The sequence below is a fragment of the Notechis scutatus genome, chromosome 1 (genome assembly GCF_049901735.1).
Source record: "Notechis scutatus isolate UNSWTSFEM ecotype Mainland chromosome 1, rNotScu1.2, whole genome shotgun sequence".
In the NCBI taxonomy this organism is placed as follows: Eukaryota; Metazoa; Chordata; class Lepidosauria; order Squamata; family Elapidae; genus Notechis; species Notechis scutatus.
In genome coordinates this window covers 31,414,999-31,438,336 of record NC_142009.1, presented here as the reverse complement: position 1 = coordinate 31,438,336, position 23,338 = coordinate 31,414,999, and the positions used below count along the sequence as shown (strand labels likewise).

Sequence of the window (23,338 nt, the reverse complement as noted above, 5' to 3'; positions counted from 1 at the left end):
CTATAGGTGTTTACTTATAGTGAATGAACTAAACTCAATGTAATAGGAAGGAAATATCTAAAATGAGACCCTAAGATAAAAATCAAAATGACTATAGGGTTAGCATTTGCCATTTGCAATATTTAGATTTGCATTACATTTATTATTTTTAAATATGAAGCTAGAATGACTGAGTGTACCTTTTGCATTCATTAAGATAATTTGAGATTTAATATAGTTTGGAGCAAGTAGTGGAATTTACTCCCCAGTGAGTTTGCCTGGGGTTGGTGCTGAACATTTTATGCAAATTAATGTTTATTTAGAGGTATAATTGATAGAGTGATGGTATCTCATGCTTCAGACAGCAATCCTCCTTTTGAAAGATTGACTGGCTGAAATCTGGTTTAAAGATAAAGAACTATAAGGGAACGGAGAGATTTTGAAGCCACCCACCCACAATTAAGAAATGAGGATAGCAAAAGGTTAAGCCAGTTCATTCTTACTATTCTACAATGTACTGGATTTCAATCAAATTTAAATACTTGCATATACATTAGTGTATTGAAGATTTCAACAAATCTGCGTCCCCTTTTTTTGGGTAATGAGTATCTTGACTACATTAGTACACGTCAATGGCATCATGGTTGCAAAAAATCTCCACCTTTTACAAAATGATGGACAACAGCAAAATACAAATATATGCAAAAAAATTCCGATAATGCACAGTCAAGGAACTAGGTCTTACAGATCAAGGCAAAAGACATATCCTGTTGACTTCCTGTAATGGGAGGAAAAAACATTTTTAAGGAAATTCCTCTTGTGCCTGCCCATGAACTCTGACAGCCTTCTGGAGCATTTCCTGTGTAAGATTTGAATAAATAATAAAATAAGTTTTATACCTCAGAACATAGACAAGACTTGCAGAAAAAGTAGAAATACGATTCTACAGAGGAATTCAATCTGCCTAGCTCCCAACATTTTAAATTGCTTTCTTACTATTTTCATATAGTTGCTTGAGTAATATATCTAAATAAGACTGAAAAAAAATTGCAACTAGGTGCTTCAAGGTAGATAAAGTGGCATGTCCATCTACCCTGGGCATCCTTTGCTCAATCTTGTTGACATGATCAATACTTTGATTCCCACAATAGCATTTGAAAGCGATAATCCTTTGCTGTCATTGTCGATTCATTTCTTTTGAGATTTTCCTTCTTGTAGAGATTTCACTTCGTATATTATGATCTTTTCTCAAATGTTTCTAATCCTTTTTTATAGACTCAGAGGCTCTAGCAAGCACCCCATGGTATTCCAACAGGTGTCTTAAATTGATATGGAAATGTTCCAAATGTAGGAACATTTTGACAGCAACTATTGTATAGTGGCTAGGAAACAGAATTGTTATATAAGGTCAAGCAGGTTATGAGTACAGGTGGTCCTCAACTTACGACCATTCAAAGATCACAGGATTTTAAAAAAATGACTTATGACCACATTTCACACTTACAACCACAGTATCACATGATCAAAATTACAATATTCCCATAGTCACATGATCAAAATTCGGCTGTTTCACAACTGGCTCCTATTTATGATGGTTGCAGTGTCCTGGGGTCATGTGATTATATTTTGTGACATTTTGACAAGCAAAATCAATGTGGAAGCCAGATTCATTTAACAACCATGTTGCTAACTTAACAATTGCAGTGGTTCACTTAACACCGGTGCCAAAAAAGGTTGTAAAATGGTACAGAATTTACTTAACAACTGTCTTGCTTAGCAATGAAAATTTTGGACTCCGTTGTGGTTGTAAGTGAAAGACTACCTGTAGTTTATTTCCAACTTGTCTGAAAGGGAGAAACCACTACTATATTATTTTAGAGCAAGGACCCTACACAAATTTTGAAATTCCTAAACAGATGATGCTTTCTATCCATGGAGGCCATGTATTTTTCTAAAGTACTTACTCTCTGTAAGGTAGACATTATGGTTTCATTTGTGTAGTGCTTTTGCTTCCTTTAAATATCCCATGCAAAAAGATATCATGCATATATACATGTGTAACATCATTTATGCTGCCTATTTGGAGCTGAAAATCTAAAACTGGATGTGTTCATTGAGAAAATATTACTACAGCCATTACCATCATGATATACTGACCACAGGTATGGTATTTGTGGTACCTTGCTCAATAGTAGTAACTATGAGAGGGATCTTGGAGTTCTAGTTGACAATGATTTAAATAGGAGCCAGCAGCGTGCTGCAGCTTCCAAAAAAGCCAACAATTCTAGGCTGCATAACAGAGGGATAGAATCAAGATCATGTGAAGTGTTAATACCACTTTATAATGCCTTGGTAATGCCACACTTGGAATACTGCATCCAGTTTTGCTTGCCACAATGTAAAAAAGACGTTGAGACTCTAGAAAGAGTGCAGAGAAGAGCAACAAATATGATTAGTGGACTGGAGGCTAAAACATATGAATAATGGTTGCAGGAACTGAGTATGTCTAGTCTAATGAAAAGGACTAGGGAAGACGTGGTAGCAGTGTTCCAATATCTCAGGGGCTGCCACAAAGAAGAGGAAGTCAAGCTATTCTTCAAAGCACCTGAGGGCAATGGGTGGAAACTAATCAAGGAGAGAAGCAACTTAGAATTAAACTAAGGAGAAATTTCCTGACAGAACAATTAATAAGTGGAACAACTTGCCTCCAGAAGTTGTAAATGCTGCAACACTGGAAGTTTTTTTTAAAGAGATTGGATAACCATTTGTCTGAAATGGTGTAGGGTTTCCTGCCTAAGCAGGGGGTTGGACTAGAAGACCTCCAAAGTACCTTCCAACTCTGTTATTCTATTCCATTCTATGAGCAGAGTTGTTTTTTTTAAACAGCCATTGATAAAATATCTGTAGAGGTCACTTCCAAAACTCTGCAGAGTCACACAAAACCCCTGACCTATCTGATAAAATAGCAGGGAGCAAAGTTATCAGAGAGGAATAGAACTTGCCTGGTTTCTAAATCAATTGATTGAGCTTTTTTATCTAAAATAACAGACATTATAAGATAGGCAAAAAGATCCAGATAAGGAAGAGAATTGAAGCAGTCTTGAATCCTGTTCAGATTGGTGAGAGGAGAGAGGCCAGGTTCAAACTCCTGCTCTCCCTCCACAACAATCAATGAAAACCTCTGACGTGGTCCCAGGATGGTGGGGGGAGGGGTTGAAGCTAGATGAACTTTGAAACCTCAGAGTTTATTTTGTGATTATCATTAACTTTGTAAGCCAGTGTCTATTGATCAAGGCTCAGATTGGAAGTGGCAAAGTTTGAATAGTTTAGAGGAAAGAAAAACAGCTGAGATGGAGAGAGAGGGAGGGAGGGAGGGAAGGAGGGAGGGAGAAAGAGAGAGAGGAGATGGAAAGCAGTGAGAAGCATGGGGATGATCCCTTCAAATCTCATTGTAATAAATGACCAAGATTGATAACTGGCTCATTGCTATGACAATCAGAAGACTGATGCAGAAATGATATGGAAAGGAAAGGATGTATAAATGAACACACATAGAAGATAAACTTGAATCTCAAGTGATCCCTCTATACTCTATACCCTCTATACTATTAAGGGACCAAGGAACTAGTTTGGAGGAAGAAACTGAATGGAGAGATGATAAGAAAAGGCTAAAAGCAATAGCTTAGGAGGTGAAAGATAACTGCCTGGGAGAGAAAATGACAAGAAATAGAATTGACTTATTGTAGAAAATGCACAATAAAAAGCAGGTAGTATTTTCAAGAAGAAGATAGGCCTTTGGCCGAAGACCTCAAGATGGATCTGTATTTCCATCATCTTTTATATTTGAAAAATGTTTCATACTGTGCTTTCTTTTTCAACAAAGGCTATCAAAAAAACAAAGAAAGGATGAATGTTTAGTTTCCTTAAGATCACACATGCTGTACAATAGAACCCAATCTTTCCAGATCATCCTTATTGTATAGGAGCTACAAGGATTTTCAGGATTTCTCAGAAACTGATCAATGATTTTTCATAAGACAACTTGATTATTTATCTCCTCTGTGAATGGTTTCACAGACAGACAGACAGACAGACAGACACACTCACACATATTTGCATATATATGGAGGGGGTAGAGGTTACACTCAGACATACAGACACACACACATTCTTGCATATATTGAGAGAGTGGGTAAAAGTTAGCATGAGCCATCCACAAGTTCACTTTTCAGTTACTGTATGTATTCAGAACATAGCACAACTTTTAAAGTTTCCCATCATGTCCCTATCAAGGCATCCCCGAGTCTTTACATAACACCACCAATGGATATTTTGAGAAGAAACACTCAGTTAGCCAAGGTTATTTGTTCTCAAGGCTGTTCTGCACATTTTAAAAGCCATTTTAGTATAATTCTTAGTCATGTATAAACTGGCATGCCAATACCTAGGAAATGAAGACAAGATGCATTACTATGCCAGAAGCAGAGCAGGCAAGTGGGTAGGTTCAATATTTGTGGATTTGTCTGTGTGAATTAGAGCCAGCTTTGTATGTTTGTTGTGATTGGGGACTTAATTACATGCAACTGATCAAATTTCACAGTTTGATTTATTAATATCTCACCTATCCAAGTTGCACACATGGTCCTCTCGGGGCTGATCTATCCTCACAACTCTGGTAGGTAATTTTAGATGATAAATGGTGACTGACCCAAGGTCACTTGGAAAAGGTTATGGCTAGGTGGGGATTTGTAATAAAATCATATGCAATGCTTATTTGATACAAGAAATATTACAATATGTAAGAACCTAAGAATTGAAGATAAGCCTGGATAGAGGAGACTAATAGCCACCCAGTACCCTATTTCAAGGGATTAGTCCTTAACACTCTAATTCAAAGGTATAGTCCTACTATATTTGGAGATACAGTGGGAGTGTTTTAAATTTTGCTAATTCAGGACTTCACGGGTGTGGAACAATACAATCAGAGAACTGATTTTGTTACTTTATCTTACCTTAAAAGCTTCAAAGAAAATTGTTCATCCTCTAAGCAATCTCTCTCTTTCTCTCTCTCTTTTAGTTTTTATATAAACAACTAAAGGTGGCAAACATATCTAATACTCCTTCCTCCTATTCTCAAACTTCTCTTATTACTAAGCTAAGTAATCTCAACATTATATTCCAGTTTCCAACCCTGAACATAGAATCAAGTTTTCAATATCCCACATTATTTTAGTATGACTATTCACTGTATCCATCATTTGTTTTTCTTGGTTTCTAACATGCATTTCAAAGGAAAATGAGGACCCAAAATTGTTGGGGGAAATATGCTGACTCTGTAAACCGCTTAAAGAAAGTTGTAAAGCACTATGAAGCAGTATATAAGTCTAAGTGCTATTGCTATTGCTATATCAGTTACATCTGAAGTTACAGTGAACTTCACTGACCATTTGGCTGGAAAACTGTTGGGTCCTGAAGGGCTGCTTCTTAAAAATTATAGCATCATTTGCTGTTACTTTTTGCTCATTGGTAATCAATTAAATTGAACAAATTGTAGTTCAGATCCTTGGGGAACTCACTGCTATTTATAGACTTATTTATACATAGATTAATTTATATACCACTCAACTAATGAATGTCCTGAGAGTAATTTATAAGTAATCTACAAACCAAGGACCACTTATAAGAACCAATAATAAAGCCAATATAAAAGTTTACAGGCCAGCAGATAACACTATTAATTCTACAGCATTAATACTAATGTTAGGCAATAAGCAGCACCAATAGTAATAATCTCAAATAAGAGCTAATATAAATGTTTACAGATCATCAGACAACAATACTAATACTATATCACTATCGTAATACTAATAATACCCTAATACTAAGTATTAAGCAATAATCGGTAACAATAGTAACAATCTCAAATAATATGAACATGTTTAATACAAATGTTTAAATATTAAGTTCAACATCGGTATTTCAACATTAATTTTAAAATTAAGTATTACAGCTTATTGAAAGAGAAAGGTCTAAGCCAATCACCTTAATAAAGGCAGTGAACATGCCAGACAGATTTCCCTACAGCTTCCATTTCGGTCAGGTGGGGTGGAGGAGGGTAGTGTTGCATGGAAGGCAGCAGCACAAATATAGTGATGGCAAGGGGAAACAATAACTTTGGGGTCCATAAGAACTGGTTATGCCACTAGGCTCTACAGCTCTACAGAGAATAATTAAAACTGCCCAGAATATAATTGGGCTCCAACTACCAGCCCTGGACAACATCTCGCTGTTTGAGGAAGTCACACAACATTCTCAGACTCTTCCCATCCTGCTTACAATCTTTGTGAACTGTTGCCTTCTGGCAGAAGATACAGAACAATTCAAACCCAGACCACACATTTTCTGAATAGTTTTTATCCCAGAGCTATAATTGCACTTAACAATGAACTTAAGGACCATCATCAGTGAGCTGTTGAACAGTATTACTTGGTCTGTTGTGTGGACGCTTGTGTGTTTTTAGGGGGCGGGGAATTTTGGTGAGTGGGGGTATGTTTGGGGATTGTCATGTGTGTGTGCATGTTGGGTCTGGTCTCTGGGTGTTATGTGAATTTTGTTGTATGTGTATACTATGTATATACGTACAATGACAATAAAGTATTAAAAAAAAGAAAAGAAAAGTAGGCTCACCCTTACCACTGAGCTTTGAAAAAACCTGTTTTTGCACAACAGTGGAAAAATGAAGAGATCCCTACAGATGCAAGTGTAATAAAAAAAATTAGAATGTGCAGAGATGGATAGACTAACAGTCAAAATAAAGGAGAAGGAAGAAACAGAATACTTTTTAACATGGGACTTGTTTTACCAATGGTTAGTTGACAGAAACAGAAGTTAGAAACTTAAAAGTTTAAGAGAATGATTAACTATACAATGAAGGTTTATTAGTATGGACAAGCAAATGTTATTACTATGTGATTATTATCAATGATATGAATATTATTGTTATTACTACTGTTACTTTTCAAAACTAACTGTACTCAGACAACACGATGTTCATGTAAATATTGAGTTTTTATGTTTACTAAAGAAAAATATAGAAATAAAATATAAGAAAAAAGAAAAAAACCTGTTTCTGTAGGTCAGCATTAGAAGTACCCTCACCACTCTTCAATTGTGTCTGATTCTCAGAAACTGCCTGGAGAATTTGCTGCAGTTTTCCTGGCAAGGTTTTTCAGAAGAGGTTTGCCATTGCCTCTTTCCTAGGCCTGAGAGAAAGCGACCAGTCCAAAGTCATCCAGTGGCTTTATGCCTAAGGTGGAGCTAAAACTCAAGGTTTCCTGGTCTCTGGGTGTTAAGATAGATATTCCATAGGGCTACGCTATCTGGCCTGCAAAAATCCAGACAAGCACTGGATTGGGGTGCTTCATCTCTTTGCTACATAGCCAGGAGATATCCAAATTTTTGCAACCCAGACTTTGTAGGCCAAGCACAGAACCCTAATAGGAGACAACAGCAAGGTGAAGAAAGAATGGACTAAGGAAGGTAAAAGCCACTGCTCTCAATTGAACCATGCCTAACTCAGTGGCAGTGGAATGCAAACAAATAAGAGACCCTTGGCCTGTGCATAGTTGAAAGCATGCGGTTTAAGTGCTGGAACTTCAAACTTACTCCTCCCCTCATATTCTTCATATTCTTTAAATCCTTTGATAATGTTCCCTAAAACGGGTCATAATGTACCTTTGACGTCATTTCAAAGTCTCCCACACCCACTTCAACTAGAATACTGTTTTAAAACATTCAAAGGCAATTTCTAAAAAGAAAGTATAGAAAAGGCAGTTCTTTCAATAAAGTGAGGTGGAGGGAAGTAGAAGTTAGAGAAACTAAAAAAGCAGGGGAAAGACTACCAAAAGCTTAGCTGGGAGGTGTAAATTCTGAAGCTCCCTTTAAACTGCTGAGATTAAGAGTTTCCATTTGCAAGTAAGAGTCTGCTTTCTTGAAGAACAGAAAAAAGCCCTTCTGGATGTAGACAGGATCTATCAAAACATTCCAAGAAGATCACAAAAAAGGCATGAAAGGAGAGCCATCCCCTGTTGGTTCCAAGCCTCTCCTACCCAAAAACATACACTGTTCAAAAAAATAAAGGGAACACTTAAACAACACAGTGTAACTCCAAGTCAATCACACTTCTGTGAAATCAAACTGTCCACTTAGGTAGCAACACTGATTGACAATCAATTCCACATGTTGTTGTGCAAATGGAATAAACAACAGGTGGAAAGCATAGGCAGTTAGCAAGACATCCCCAATAAAGGAGTGGTTCTGCAGGTGGTGACCACAGACCACTTCTCAGTTCCTATGCTTTCTGGCTAATGGTTTGGTCACTTTTGAATGCTGGTGGTGCTGTCACTCTAGTGGTAGCATGAGACAGAGTCTACAACCCACACAAGTGGCTCAGGTAGTGCAGCTCATCCAGGATGGCACATCAATGCGAGCTGTGGCAAGAAGGTTTGCTGTGTCTATCAGCGTAGTGTCCAGAGCATGGAGGCGCTACCAGGAGACAGGCCAGTACATCAGGAGACGTGGAGGAGGCCGTAGGAGGGCAACAACCCAGCATCAGGACCGCTACCTCCGCCTTTGTACAAGGAGGGACAGGAGGAGCACTGCCAAAGCCCTGCAAAATGATCTCCAGCTGGCCACAAATGTGCATGTGGCTGCTCAAACAGTCAGAAACAGACTCCATGAGGGCCCAATGTCCACAGGTGGGGGTTGTGCTTACAGACCAACACCGTGCAGGACGTTTGGCATTTGCCAGAGAACACCAAGATTGGCAAATTCGCCACTGGTGCCCTGTGCTCTTCACAGATGAAAGCATGTTCACACTGAGCACATGTGACAGACGTGACAGGGTCTGGAGACGCCATGGAGAATGTTCTTCTGCCTGCAACATCCTCCAGCATGACCGGTTTGGCAGTGGGTCAGTAATGGTGTGAGGTAGCATTTATTTAGGGGGTCGCACAGCCCTCCATGTGCTCGCCAGAGGTAGCCTGACTGCCATTAGGTACCGAGATGAGATCCTCAGACCCCTTGTGAGACCATATGCTGGTGCGGTTGGCCATGGGTTCCTCCTAATGCAAGACAATGCTAGACCTCATGTGGCTGGAGTATGTCAGCAGTTCCTGCAAGACAAAGGCATTGATGCTATGAAGTGGCCCACCTGTTCCCCAGACCTGAATCCAATTGAGCACATCTGGGGCATCATGTCTCGCTCCATCCACCAACGCCACATTGCACCACAGATTGTCCAGGAGTTGGGGGATGCTTTAGTCCAGGTGTGGGAGGAGATCCCTCAGAAGACCATCCGCCACCTCATCAGGAGCATGCCCAGGCATTGTAGGGAGGTCATACAGGCACGTGGAGGCCACACACACACTACTGAGCCTCATTTTGACTTGTTTTAAGGACATTACATCAAAGTTGGATCAGCCTGTAGTGTTTTTTTCCACTTTAATTTGAGTGTAACTCCAAATCCAGACCTCCATGTTGCTAAATTTCCATTGATAATTTTTGTGTGATTTTGTTGTCAGCACATTCAACTATATAATGAACAAAGTATTTAATAAGAATATTTCATTCATTTAGATCTAGGGTGTCTTACTTTTTTGTTCCCTTTATTTTTTTGAGCAGTATATTGTCCCTGAACAAGAACATTACATTCAGCAATCATGGCTAAAACCAGAATGGTTATCATGATCATTCCCCCAAAATGCAAGGGAATATAAGAACATAACCTATCTTGCACCATTCATTGTCCCACAGCCAGCAAACTTCTCTACTGTCTGCCTATTTGGGACACAGAATTTGCCGCATGCCCACTTCCATGTATAAACTAAAGTATCTCCATGCAAGAGATGACAAGATTTCTACAGTTACCATTCTTACATTGAGGAACTCTATAGTTGTATATCAATGTGGGTGAAGATTTTTTTCCACCCTGTTATTCTAAGACAGATTTTTGCCCCGAGCAGCAGTGAGCATTGCTCATTTGACCTAGGGACTCCCTCCCATTTTTTTCATCAAGGATGAATGTACCGGATCACAGCATCCATCAGATCTAGTTTCCTGTAGTCAATTTCCAACATTTAGTCTGAGCTATAGCTCAGTAGGATTTATCCACTCCCAAATCTACTTTCAATGTCAAGGTTTAATTCTTGAAACTGAAAAGTCAGTGTAAATAAAATTAAAAGTGTCACAGTATGGACAGAAGGGCTTTCTTTCACCAATAAGCCATTTATTCAAGCAACTGTTTAAAACCAAAGGAAGAATAGATGTCCCAGCATCCTCTCATTTTACATATGGAGACTTACTTTGTACTCATTAACAGTTTACTTTTAGAGCTTCTACTGGTAGGTGAAAGGATGCTAATGAAGTAGGACTCAGAACAGTTGGCAGCTGAGTATTAAATCTGGCTGGCACCTTGATCTCAAAAGTCCACACTTGGTTCTATAAAGCTTAAGGTTCAACTGGTCATTAACACAGGAGGAACCAAGCCCCGCTATTAGCACAGTGTCAAAATCCCTCCCATTGTCTTCTGGTTTATGGCAAAAGGCTGAAGCCATATAAATGTCACAATCCATGGAAATACAAGCTACAGGAGCCACTGCTCCCCTGCTGCTCGTAGGATGGCTGTAGGAGTTCACTAAAAGTGTTTTTTTAAAAAAGGAGCAGAAACGTGCAGGGAAATGCAGAGGGAATACTCTGCTTAACAAACAAGAGAAATGTGGTCTTTTTAAAAAATCAAGCCCCTGAGAAGAAGGTCATCACTTGTCTAGCTTTCCAATCTCTCCCATTTAAACTGTTTTGGTAGCATGGAGAGTACCATGAAAGCTACATCTGATGGCTTTGTATGTCATAATGCTATATCTGTGATGATTGGGAACAGAGGATAAAACACACAAAAACACACACACAGAGCATCTGAAGAAAGCAATGGCAAACTACTTTGGTATTATTCCCAAAGTGGTTGATTAGTAAGGAATCACTCTCAACTCAAAGGAGATTTTCCCCTGTAAAATATTAATGTAATATTAACTCCCACAAAACATGTGGATTTCATTATTAATGTTATCTCTGTAGGGTTACTGCTTAGGAATGGCTATGTTATATCATTTAAAATTATGATTTTGAAATGCCTGGTAATCTGGGGAGTATGAAAATGAATGAATGAAAAGAGGGTAACTATAAAGCTCTTAAACATTTCTGAAAGTCAGTTGGTACATTAAGAGTGTATTGGAATAGGAATAGGGAGAGTTAATTCATCAGACAAGTCCACTTTTTTCCAGACCAAACCATCTCAAAAACTTGACATTGCCAGAATAAAACTGAATAAGGAAATTCTATAAAGGCATCTAGAAATTCCCAGGAAAGTTGGGTCAGAAAACTAATGTGACTAAACTCAGCTGGTGCTGCAGAGTGCCAGAACCAGATAGACAGCAATTCCTTATTTCTTATGAGACACTGTTTTTGCCTAACAGACTCAGATTAATGATCCTCCTTGAAAATTAGTTGTCAGGATCCTGACCCCTGATGTCACTTGATACAAACCACTAACTTTTTTTTCCAAACTTTAGCCACCTACCAGAAGGTCAGATTATTTGAATAGTCTCTATACCAAATACATATCAATGTAACCCATTTAAAATGGGTTATATTTGGTTAACATATCACTGGTTTCTTAAAAGTCCTTCATCTCACAGCCTTACAATAATTCTAGGCATCTAATTATCTAAGTATCTAATACAATGATTCTAGGCATGCTGTTGGGGTAATTTATTTAATGGAGTGTTGTGAAGCATAAATAAGCCAGGAGATAGGACATGCTATTTACATTATAAAAATGAAATTAGAAACTTTTGAAAAATAATAAATTCAGCAAACTCGAAAGTGCAGATTAGAAGTAAATAAATTAGTTGTCCAACATGTTTGGTGTTAGATTTTTTTCAACCTTATATACATAGTTGTTCTTCTGATGTAATGAAAAAAAAAACCCAATCTAAACCAGCTCCCTGCTCCCAATCTCCCAACCCTCCTCCCAATTCAGTCAGAACTGAAGAAGCTTCTTGTATGAGAAGTGAAATGTCTTCAAAGAAAAACAAAGTCTAGTTGTGTTTTTAAAGAGCACCTTTGCGACAACCATGACCTGGATGACTGAGAATCTCCATTGGCACTCTCAATATGAAGGTGTTTTTTTTTAAAGTGTCAGATTACAACTTCCAAATAATCATGCTACTGGAGAATGATAGGAGTATAGTCAACCCATTCAAAGAGTACCAGACTGGGGCATACTGCTTAAAAGGAAAAATGCAAAAAAGGAAAATAGTCAGGGAGGTGAAAGTATAATAATCACATGATTACATTACAGGTAAGAGTTGTGCTTATATAGTAAAGGGAGCAATTTTCCTTTGGGATAACTAATCTTATATGTGTAGAAAGAAATTCCATGCATAGAGGTTCTCTTTCAACCTTTCTACAAAATTTATCTGTTGCACTGGCAAACTAATGTATATTTTCATCATGATGAAGACAATTTTGGGGAAAATAAACCAACATGTTAAATGAAAGCATTTTTCTCCACATATTTCCTGCACTGGATTTTCTGAAATCTTAGGAGAGGTGCTTTGCATCCTTCATCCAGCATAGCTGCTACATTCTTTCATTCCTCCTGTCTTCTCTATTGACATGCTCCATGCAATATCTTGTAGGAGGCCTTAGGAACAGAAAAATATAATGATGCTTATAGCAGTTCAAGGAGAATGAAACTGTGATTGTTTTTGTAATTCTGTTCTACCTAGAGTCAGCAAAAGTCCAAGATGTTTTTTTAAATATACTTTACAATTGTTCAATGAAGTATATTTTAAATCAGATGAATATGTCTTATCTTCACTCTAACTATTGCTTTTTGGAAAGCATATCCTTCACCTAGAAAAAAAAATTATCCTCTTCTAAAGTAATTCTTAATTTGGAAATCATAACATTTAAAAGAACACATTTTTCCAGTGATATGTGGAGACGTAGCAAATTGCCCATTATACAGTCCAAACTTTTCATGTACTTAAAATACCAACACACTGGTACTATTTTCACATTAAGAATCTTTGCTTTATTCACTGCTGTAGTCATTGCTACTACAGTTAAAATACTAAAAGATAATTTCTACTTCCTTTACACTGCATGAATCTAGTGCAATGTTAAATTATATCCTTTCCTTCAGCAGATGCACTGGATTAAGGAACTATTTATCTAATTATACCATTATTTGTAGTGGTTTAAATGCAGTCAAAACACACAGACCGTACATTGATAGATGTTAACAATACAAGAAAACAATTGATACATCAGTTTTTAAAAAGAGCATTAAAGCAAAATTGGCAATATACACACACAAACCAAAAGACATTCAAAAACTATTGTTTGACGATATTTTTGAATTGCGAAGGGCTTATTTACTGCCTAATTTGAAACTATACATTTCACAAGGTAAGAAAGAATATTTCCTTTGTGAACAAATATAATTCTGAAGATGAGGATTTTGAAAAATCACTGCCAAATTCCAACTATATGGAATGTTCCAATGGGACCGTCTTTGTTTAATTGTATGGACTTAACATTAAAATAACATCTTGTATCTGTAGCGATTCTCGGTCATTCAAATCATGGTTGTCCCCAAAGTGCTTTTTTTTTTTAAGGAGACAACTGGACTTTTTTGTTTTTCCCTTTGAAGACTTTTAGCTATGCACTTTGGGATGAACACCTCTCGAATGGTGTGGGAATATGAACAGATTTCCAAAAAAAAAAATTGCAGACTACAGGAACCATTAGCACTACTCAAGTGACCCCGAGGACACAGATAAACATCCAAGTGGCCTCAAGGATTCTCTAAAAGGATGCAAATGACCATGTGTCTGCAAGGAATATAAATCCTCCCATTCCCCATCATCCAGTCAAAGCTGAAGAAGCTTCTTGGACAGAAAGTGAAATGTCTTCAAAAGAAAAAACAAGAAAGTCCAGTTGCCTCCTGAAAAAAAGCATCTTTGGGATAATATCTTTGATTTGCTTTGTATTGTTTGCTTCTAGTGCAATTTTGCTTTCACATATCAGGTTTTTAAAAGCTGGACAAATGCAAAGCAGTGAGGCGGGACATTTGCAACAGAAAGCAATTGAGTTTTGTTTACATTATCTGCACGGCTGGACATTCCTAAAAGAAACAATTTCCAACCAGAAGTAATACAGAGAACCACTTGTTTGAAAACAAGCAAAAATAGAGCTGGGCATGTAGTGCTACGGATCTATGGATATATAGAACAGAAGTATAAAGAGTAGGAATCTCTGAGGGATTTGTATATGGGACAATTCATTTATTTGCTGCATTGTATTTATTTGCTTATGTTTTTATGGGTTGCCCAATTCCTAAACAGCTCTGGGTAGTTTACAATATACAGATAGTCCTCGACTTACAACAATTCATTTAGTGATTGTTCAAAGTTACAACGGCACTGAAAAATGTGACTTATGACCATTTTTCACAGTTACAGTCTTTGCAACATCCCTCTGATCAAAATTCAGCTGCTTGGCAACTGGTTCATATTTATGACAGTTGCTATGTCCCAGGGTCATATGATCTCCCCTTTTGTGACCTTCTGACAAACAAAGTCAATGGGGAAGCCAGATTCACTTAACAACCAGATTACTATTGTATCAATTGCAGTTATTCAGTTAACAATGGTGGCAAGAAAGGTTGTAAAATGGGAGAAAACTCACTTAACAAATGCCTAATTTAACAACAGAAATGTTGGGCTCAATTGTGGTCGATGTTGAGGACTACCTATAGTTAAATATCTCTATGATAAATATTTTTTTAAAATCTAAAATTCAGATCAAAAGGCACATGTATTAACATTAAACATTAATATTTTTTGAACCACATGTTTTTGTAAGATACTCTTATCTATATGTTGAATGTTATACCTGACAAACAATTGTTTTCTTTTTCTGGAAATAAATTCATACATTGATTTTTTTTAACCTCCTCTTTGTTTGTTTTCTTCGTTTGATAAAGTACATGGGGGTCTGATGTCAGAGAGAAGCATTCATATCAACTGAGCAGTACCTGAGAACAGTCATGTCCAAGATCATGAAGCCATTGCTCCAGCATCAAGGGATTATGTGAGATGGGTCAAATCCTCCATGGTCATTCAGCAGGATTTAGATCAGGGTGGCAATTAATTTTCCCAAAGGGCCACATGCGCATCTGGAACTGTTGTGGAGGATGGCCACCACACCCCTCCCCCACCACCTCAGGCAGGACAGAGACAGTCAAAGGATTAGAAATGACCCACAGACCCTAAAATTCCCAGGTCTCATTTAGATTGCAGTGCTGATAGAAACTGAAGCTTCACATTCTGGTTCATTCTATATATTAAAAAAAATAGAAAGATAATCTCAAAATCAATCTGATCTAATCATGCAAACTTCAAGGAAGAGGGAGAATAAATTCTATCCAGAATGAAGTTCTCATTATCGCCGATAAATCTCTTAAAATGGAAATAATTCATAAAATTGCAAAATAGTATCAACCCTATCTAAATAAAATTCCATTTCAATCTTCCCATAAAAAAACAAATCAAACAAACCCCTAATCTTTCTTCTCTTCCCCTTAAATCCTTATTCAAGAAAAGCCTATGATCTTATTTACAAGTAACACCTCTGCCTGGCTGCCCAGGGGCTCCTGGTGTTTCATTTAAATATGTATACTTGGGGAAGAAAGGGAGGCTTTTCCACAGAAATGTCCCTATTCTTCTCAGCTTGCAAAAGCAAACACACGTGTGTAACTTTTGCAAAGCTCAGCCTCATTTGCAGACCAACATAGTGCCCCAGTCACAACCAAAAACAATTTGCCAGTATAGATGTGATACAGGTCCATGTGCTGGGTGTGAATGGAAAATTTGACCTACTACATCACGCAGCAGAGTACAAAGTCACAGATATCGCCTGCTGTTCAGAGGGAGACCAAGGAACACCGGTAATAAGATGAGAAGGAATAAAATCTTCAAATGAAGTTCAATTCCTCGTGATTTTGTGGGCACAGCTATGTAGCTTACTTGGTAGCAATATAGAAATGATTTGTCTTCGGAGATCATTGTTCATTTTCCAACCTAGCCTATAATTGTAGTATTCCTTGAAAATCTTCCATTGAAAAACTGGATTGATTCTTCCTATTACATTTGTTTCTGAACCCAAATCTTGTCAGAACTGAATTTCATTGTGCTAAACACAGCCCGTAATTTCTACTCATGTTAAATCTCCAACCCTATCAGCACCTTTGGGCAAGAATTGCTGAACATAAAGGACAGCATATTAGATCAAATCAAAGGCTTATCTAAACCAGCATCCTATCTCGGGGATAACCAACCAGATGTTTCTTAAGTAGGAAATGAACTAATTATATCTCACCACCCCCAAAGTTTATATTCCCCACTACCTAGTACTGTGTTGCTCTGATCTCTAAAAGACCAGCCACCTATAACACCAGCCTGACTAAAAGCTGAAATTGTAGTTTAGTGTCACTCAGACTACTGTAAAGTTCTCCAATCCACTATCTAAAATTTAATTGAGAGAGAAGTTTCAAAAAAAAGCTGGCCTTGACCCACCCCCTTTCCTCCCAATTTACAGCATGTGTACTTTCAAAGGGTTCACCTTAGAGGCCAACTGTGATGTCCATTTGGCACCTATCAACATTATCATTTCTTGGCCCGGTAGGCATGCAAGCACGTAGATTTAAGCAACTTCAGTATGGTTTAATCGCTGACAATGTACGCTTCTTTATACTGAGTTTTACTAAGCTGCCAGATTGTTTCTGCACTTATTTCAAAATTATGATTTTATATTGACATATTCTGCAAACCATTCTAATTCCTGCTCCTGCTGATAAATAAAATAAAAATACTTAGGAACACTAATTTAATTAAATGAATCAAATCTTAAAAATACAATAAGGTAAATGTACCAAATTTAGTGCGATGTGTTTATTCATGTAAAAACAGACCTATGTAACGATAAAAAGGGTCACAAGAAAAATGAGAGCTTTCCACCCTTTTGAATTATTGCTTCCAATCCATAAACATTTTGCCCCAATTTTAGATTCTTAATGTTGTTCCGTTTTTAGAGAAGGGCATGGATGGAAGAAAAAATCCCTCAGCCAAATGGATTTAGACATACATAAAACTAGCAATCAAAGGATGGCTCAACTGAACTCACAGTGGTCAGAATAACTGGCCAATTTCGGGGAACTAAGATTCAACTTTCCACCTTGTGATGCAAAACTTTGGTTAACCCTGAACCACCCTTAGTCATTTCTATTTCAATCTAATCAACCTCTTAGAGTTATTATAATCTTTCTAAAAAGCAGAAAGGCGGTTAATTATCTTGTCTCCTGACCTTCTCAAAAGAGAAGCAGAAGAAAAGCAAACTAATGGAAATCTGATTGCATCATCACAAGAAAGTATTTCTAGAAGCCTATCCCATTCTGTTGCCCTCAGGTTGGAAAAGGATTATGGGACTCAAAGTCCAATACATCAGAAAGGCTGGGAAATACAAATGGTGTTAAAATCCTAACTTCCTTTTTCTTTGTCCTCACTTCCCTCTCTCCTTCTCTGTGAATCAGAGCACAGAAACATTACTAAATACTTGAACCCCGGAAGAGAGGAAGCGGGGGAAGGGAGAGAGAGAGAGAGAGAGAGAGAGAGAGAGAGGTGAAAAGGTATGGTGATTTATTCATTTTTTGGCCTTAGTGATAATAAATTGCAAGTCTATAAAGTGAAAGTCCAGGAGGATTTAGTGTTTTATACAATAACTATACTACACTAGTAAAAGCAAAAGTGTAAACATGTTACTTATATTAATTAAATTACAAAAGATAAAATATGCTACAAATTTGCTATGTGGTGTTATGAGGTTTTCAAACTTGTTTAGGCTATGGATCCTGTTAATTAAAAAATAAAATAAAATTCCTGAAATTCTGATCAAGGGGCAAGCCTCTAGTTATAGGAAATGGTCAATAAAATGAAACTTATTTATTAATCAAATTAATCAAAAATCAAATTTATGCACCAAACATTGTGCTCATTCTAATCAAGGCATGCATATTTATATACTGAAGTTATCTGAATCGTACAGATTCACCCCAAAACTTCCATTTCACCTTTTTCAGGGTGGGGGGGGAAGGAGGCAGAGCTGGGACAGGATGACTTTACAAAAGGCAGGATATGCATTCACCCAAAGACGGCTAGAGCTGCATGGCTAAGGCATTTTCCGAGGGAAAAATTGTGGCAATCGTTTTCACCCTGCTACTGCCTATCTTTCAGGCTTACTCAGATTGATGTGACATCCTGATCCACTAAAACTGTGAGAGTGAAGCTTTTGAATGTCAGATAACAACCCTTACTATACCTTAGCCATCCTTGACTGCATATGAGTGAACTTTCCTTTTCTCCCTTATTCTTTCATGGAACTCTAGGATTCTGCAGAACATCGTTTGAAAACCCTGTTTTAATTTGTGTATACTTCCTTGTAGACTGTGGGCTAATTTAAACTTCAGATTTACATTTACTCCCTCTGTTCTAGAATTGTGTTTAATCAACAAGCAAATCTTGATAACTCTGAACTGAAACCAAAGTAAAATAAAAATAACTCATCTCATAACTAAAGAGTATTGAAATTAGATTACAACAAGATTTCACAGGTATTGTGTGTGTGTGTGTGTGTGTGTGTATATATACCTCAGAAAACATTATATATATATATATATATATATATATATATATATATATATATATATATATATATATATATATATTGTGTGTGTGTGTGTGTGTGTGTGTGTGTGTGTGTGTATGTATGTATGTATGTATGTATGTATGTTTTCTGAGGTATACACACACACACACACTACCTGTGAAATCTTGTTGTAATCTAATTTCAACACTCTTTAGTTATGACATGAGTTATTTTTATTTTACTTTGGTTTCAGTTCAGAGTTATCAAGATTTGCTTGTTGATTAAACACAATTCTAGAACAGAGGGAGTAAATGTAAATCTGAAGTTTAAATTAGCCCACAGTCTACAAGGAAGTATACATCTGGTATATATCTGGTATATATATCTGGTATTCAGCTTTTTTCCCACGTCATTATAGTTGTACTTTTAAAGTTGTAGCAACGTTTCGGCAGAATCTCATCTGCCATCATCAGGCTTCATCTGGGTGCCTGGTTGGGGTGTGGTTGAGCTGGAGGTATCGGGGGGAGGGGGATCTGTTTGTGCCCAGGTCTTTGCCTGGCTTGTGGTGTGGAGATTTTTTTGTTTGTGGCAAACACCTGGGCACAAACAGATCTGGGCACAAACAAAAACACCTAGGCACAAACACCTGGGCACAAACAGATCCCCCCTGATACCTCCAGCTCAAATACACCCCAACCAGGCACCCAGATGAAACCTAGCTTCCTAATAAATGATAGCCGTCCATTTACTTGGAGCCAAGCTGCACTAAAAGCCTCCAATACAGGAACACAATGTTGCCAGCCAATCAAGACAAAACAGACAGAAGATATTAGAAACACCAATCAAGCAGAACACAGCAAACTCTAAGACCAATAAACACAGACCAAGACTCCCAACTAATCAGGATGAAGAAAAAACCATTCTGGCACAGCAGTAGGCTAGCCCCAAATTTAAAACTGAAATGGCTGTGAAAGTCTGACTCACAGACGAACACAATACAGAAGCCTGATGATGGCAGATGAGATTCTGCCCAAACGTTGCTACATCTTTAAAAGCACAACTATAATGACGTGGGAAAATACCCAAACAAAGCTGAATACCATACATGTAAGTACCCGCGAAAACTTAAGAAAACAAATATGTGTGTGTGTGTGTATGCATAACTTACATATAAAAAGTATAAGGGTAGGTGCCCTTGCAAAATACTAAGCACATCATACCAAATAATGGATTGCTCAAAACCTTCAATTTATTTTTTTCCAGAGAACCTATACCTGTGGCCAGCTTCTTCTAACAAGGTTCTTATACCCATTTGTATTCAGTTTTTAAAACATCAATAGAACGAATTTCTGCAGAAAAATACACTATTGGGAATCAACATTAGATGGTCCGTCCCGTCCCCCCCCCCCCCCAAAAAAAAGGAAAAGAAAAAGAAACACAGTGGCCCTGGCTGACATGGAGATCAGAATGGTAGCATTTCCAACAATCCATAGGTTACCAATTTCTCACTGAATGCGTAAGTATAATAATTTCTAATTTTTAAAAAACGATTCTTAGGCAAATATACACGAAGCTCTTTAACTTATTTACAGCTGAACAGGCAGTGTATATATTCCAAAGCATTGTTTCTCATCCTTGGCTAGCTGGGGAGGTTCTAAATTTGAAGTCTACACCTTTTAAAGTCCCAAAGGACATGCCTTTCTCAAAACAACCTGCAATATTTGTAGTGCTAACAAAGTATACCGTATAGGATAGTACTTTGAGCCTTAATTGTTTAATCCACACCAACTAAAGCTTTAAAGTCGCAATACACTTTTAATAGTAGATTAAAAATTGCTTAATGTTGCAAAGACCTCAAAGGTTAGCCAACGCCCTCCTTCTGCTTCAAATAATACAAAGTAATAAACATAGCTATGAGTCTCTTGCTAATTTTACCCCTAAGCTAAGCAAATAGCAGGCCCTTTTCAGTTCAGATTTATGGGATGGAGGAAGATCATAGGGACAACAAGACATAACGAGAAACAATTCCCAATATATCCATAAGGACTTCCTCCCAGATACAATGTGACAGTACTGCAATTGCGATGGAACGAAGCAGTTCACCAGTGCAGTAAATTATAATATTAGAGTAAAAACAAGAACTATGTGGAATTGGAAGTTACAGAATTTCCCTAACTGCAATCTCAGGTCACAATACTGTTGATTCTTGGACTTGCTTCCTTTTAAAAGACACCTTTAACATTTATATTATTGGGACCAATAGTGCTGGCTTCTAAAGCTGATGATGAAGAAATTGTAAGCACTGTTTCCCTGAGTTCTTTTGTTTAGGATAGCTGCTAAATGAATTCCCATTCAAGGGAAGTCAGAGAATTGTCACATGACATTTCTGAAAAAAAGATCCTCAAAAGACTACCTCGCTGACAAAATGTGAAAAAATGTATTTTGTTGATAATCGATATATGCTAAAATTGCTAACTTCACTGACTAGTGTTTCTTATCTTTTAAAATTTAATCAATATCATGTAATCCATCCCAGACTGAAAATACTATGACCGTTCTTGGTATGATAAAGTTTAAAAGATTTATTCTTACCTATATTGGTGTGCCTTGAAGCTCCTGGAGTACTCCGATTCTGAAGGTTGTGGAGCATGGGGCTATCAAAGGGAGATGAAGTCCAACTGGTGCCCAATTCTGGGGTCATATAACTTGCTGGATATGGACTGGAATAGGAGCCACTGAAACTCCGAGCATACTGGTCCCTGCTATTGGCCGAGATACTAAGAGAGCTGCTATAAGCAGATGCTTCCCTGGAAGTAGTTGCTGGGATGGGGGTGCTGGTAGCAAAGGAGAACCTTGGAGATACTGATGGATGAGAAGATCCAGGGTTGTAAGCAACAGTCTCAGCTCCAGGCTGAGTCCAAATGGAGTGACTGGATACTGGGCTGCCTTGCTGGGATGAACCACTCCCTTGGAGGTAAGGCAGGCTGGGGATCATGGTAGTGACCCTTGTGGTTGGTATGTAGACAGGAGAAGAAGCAGCTGCGGTGTGCATAAAACTACTGGTCCCTTCATAGGCTGGTGGGCCATGGTTGGCTGCCATTGCTAAACTCTGGTACATCTCTGAAGGTGCAGATTGGGCCTTGATTTGCAACTAACTCAACCACACGGACAAGTTATCTCCAGAGATCCAGGTTTGAAGGCAAGTATGAAGGCACCTTCCTCCACAAAGGGCAGGATGGACCATGCAGTTCCGACTCAGATCCAGCGAGGATGATTTCCAATCCAGGAAAAATCCCTAACAGAACTGCCTAGGTTCCACTTCAGATCTTTCTGGACTTATCTGAGCCATCAGGAGTGGCAGAATCTTCAGATTTTCAGTTCACACCTACAACAGAGGTAAAATTAAAATGAGATTGTATCCAGAATGAAAAAAAAGAGAAAAAGAAAGCAGAAAAGCCTCCCCATTAAAAGTATTTTGTGACCTTTGGGGAAGAGGTTAGAGATAGATACAGGTAGTCCTTGACTTATAACCACAATTGAGCCCAAACTTTCTGTTGTTAAGTGAGATGTTTGTTAAGTGACTTTACAACATTCCTTGCCTCAGTTGCTAAATGAGTCACTGCAGTTGTTAAGTTAGTGACAAGGTTGTTAAGTGAATCTGGCTTCCCCATTGGCTTTGCTCATTAGGTCACAAAAGGTGATCACATGACCTTGGGATGCTGCAACCGTCATAAATATGAGTCAGTTGCCAGGCTGCAACAGTTGTCACTTTTTTCAGTGCTATTGTAACTTTGAATGGTCACTAAATGAGCTGTTGTAAGTCAAGGACTACCTGTACTCCTTAACCAAATGCTCCTTGTGAAATCAATCCTTTTCCTTCAGATAACTTACTCTTTTTGTTTTAGTTAAACCCAAGGCTATTATTTGATCAAATCACATTAAGCAGATTCAAAATCTGGATTTGAATGAGGAAATGGGAAGTGGAATTTTGAAGGAGCTGAGATCCTAGTGACTACATGGACACAATCATACAGTTAATCTGCTCCAATCCTTATTAGTTTCTAAGCTAAGGTCAATTTTTCTACCTGCTAAGCAGAGAGGGAGAGAAAAATCAGGAGTGATAGTAACATCTTATTCATGCAGGAAAATGAAAAATGTTGGGCATAAGTAATGGTGAAGTAATGGTGAAGTCAGTTGTATACTACTGTTAGGGTTTTTTCCCATTTGGTGGCTTCCAGATATATTAAACTACAACTCCAGAAATCCTAGATAATGTGAATAAATACACTTCAGAAGAAGTTCAATGCTTTGTGAATATCAGAATAATGGAAATAAGTTCTACAAATGATTGATCAACAGTGTTTTTTTCTTCAAAAAATATTTCTAGTTGAAAATTTGAAAATATCTCAGAGATTCAAAATACAGGAATTTACACCATAAATATAAGTTCCAGCGGCTAAGACTGTGATCATGATCTGGATTCCTGCAAAACCATATTCAGGAATAATTTACAGGATCAATTATTGCATGCAAA

The 23,338-nt window shown here is 37.7% G+C and overlaps 1 protein-coding gene across 3 annotated transcripts in view; it reads right to left on the bottom strand.

The window, feature by feature from the left end:
- Positions 1–23,338, bottom strand: part of GATA4 (GATA binding protein 4) — a 69,579-nt gene that overhangs the window by 24,661 nt on the left and 21,580 nt on the right. For all 3 annotated transcript variants that reach the window (XM_087960479.1, XM_087960473.1, XM_087960470.1), the window contains exon 2: positions 21,397–22,189. In XM_087960479.1, coding sequence (XP_087816605.1) covers positions 21,397–21,922 — 526 coding nt within the window. In that variant the 5' untranslated portion in view covers positions 21,923–22,189. The remainder of the gene's footprint in view (positions 1–21,396; positions 22,190–23,338) is intronic.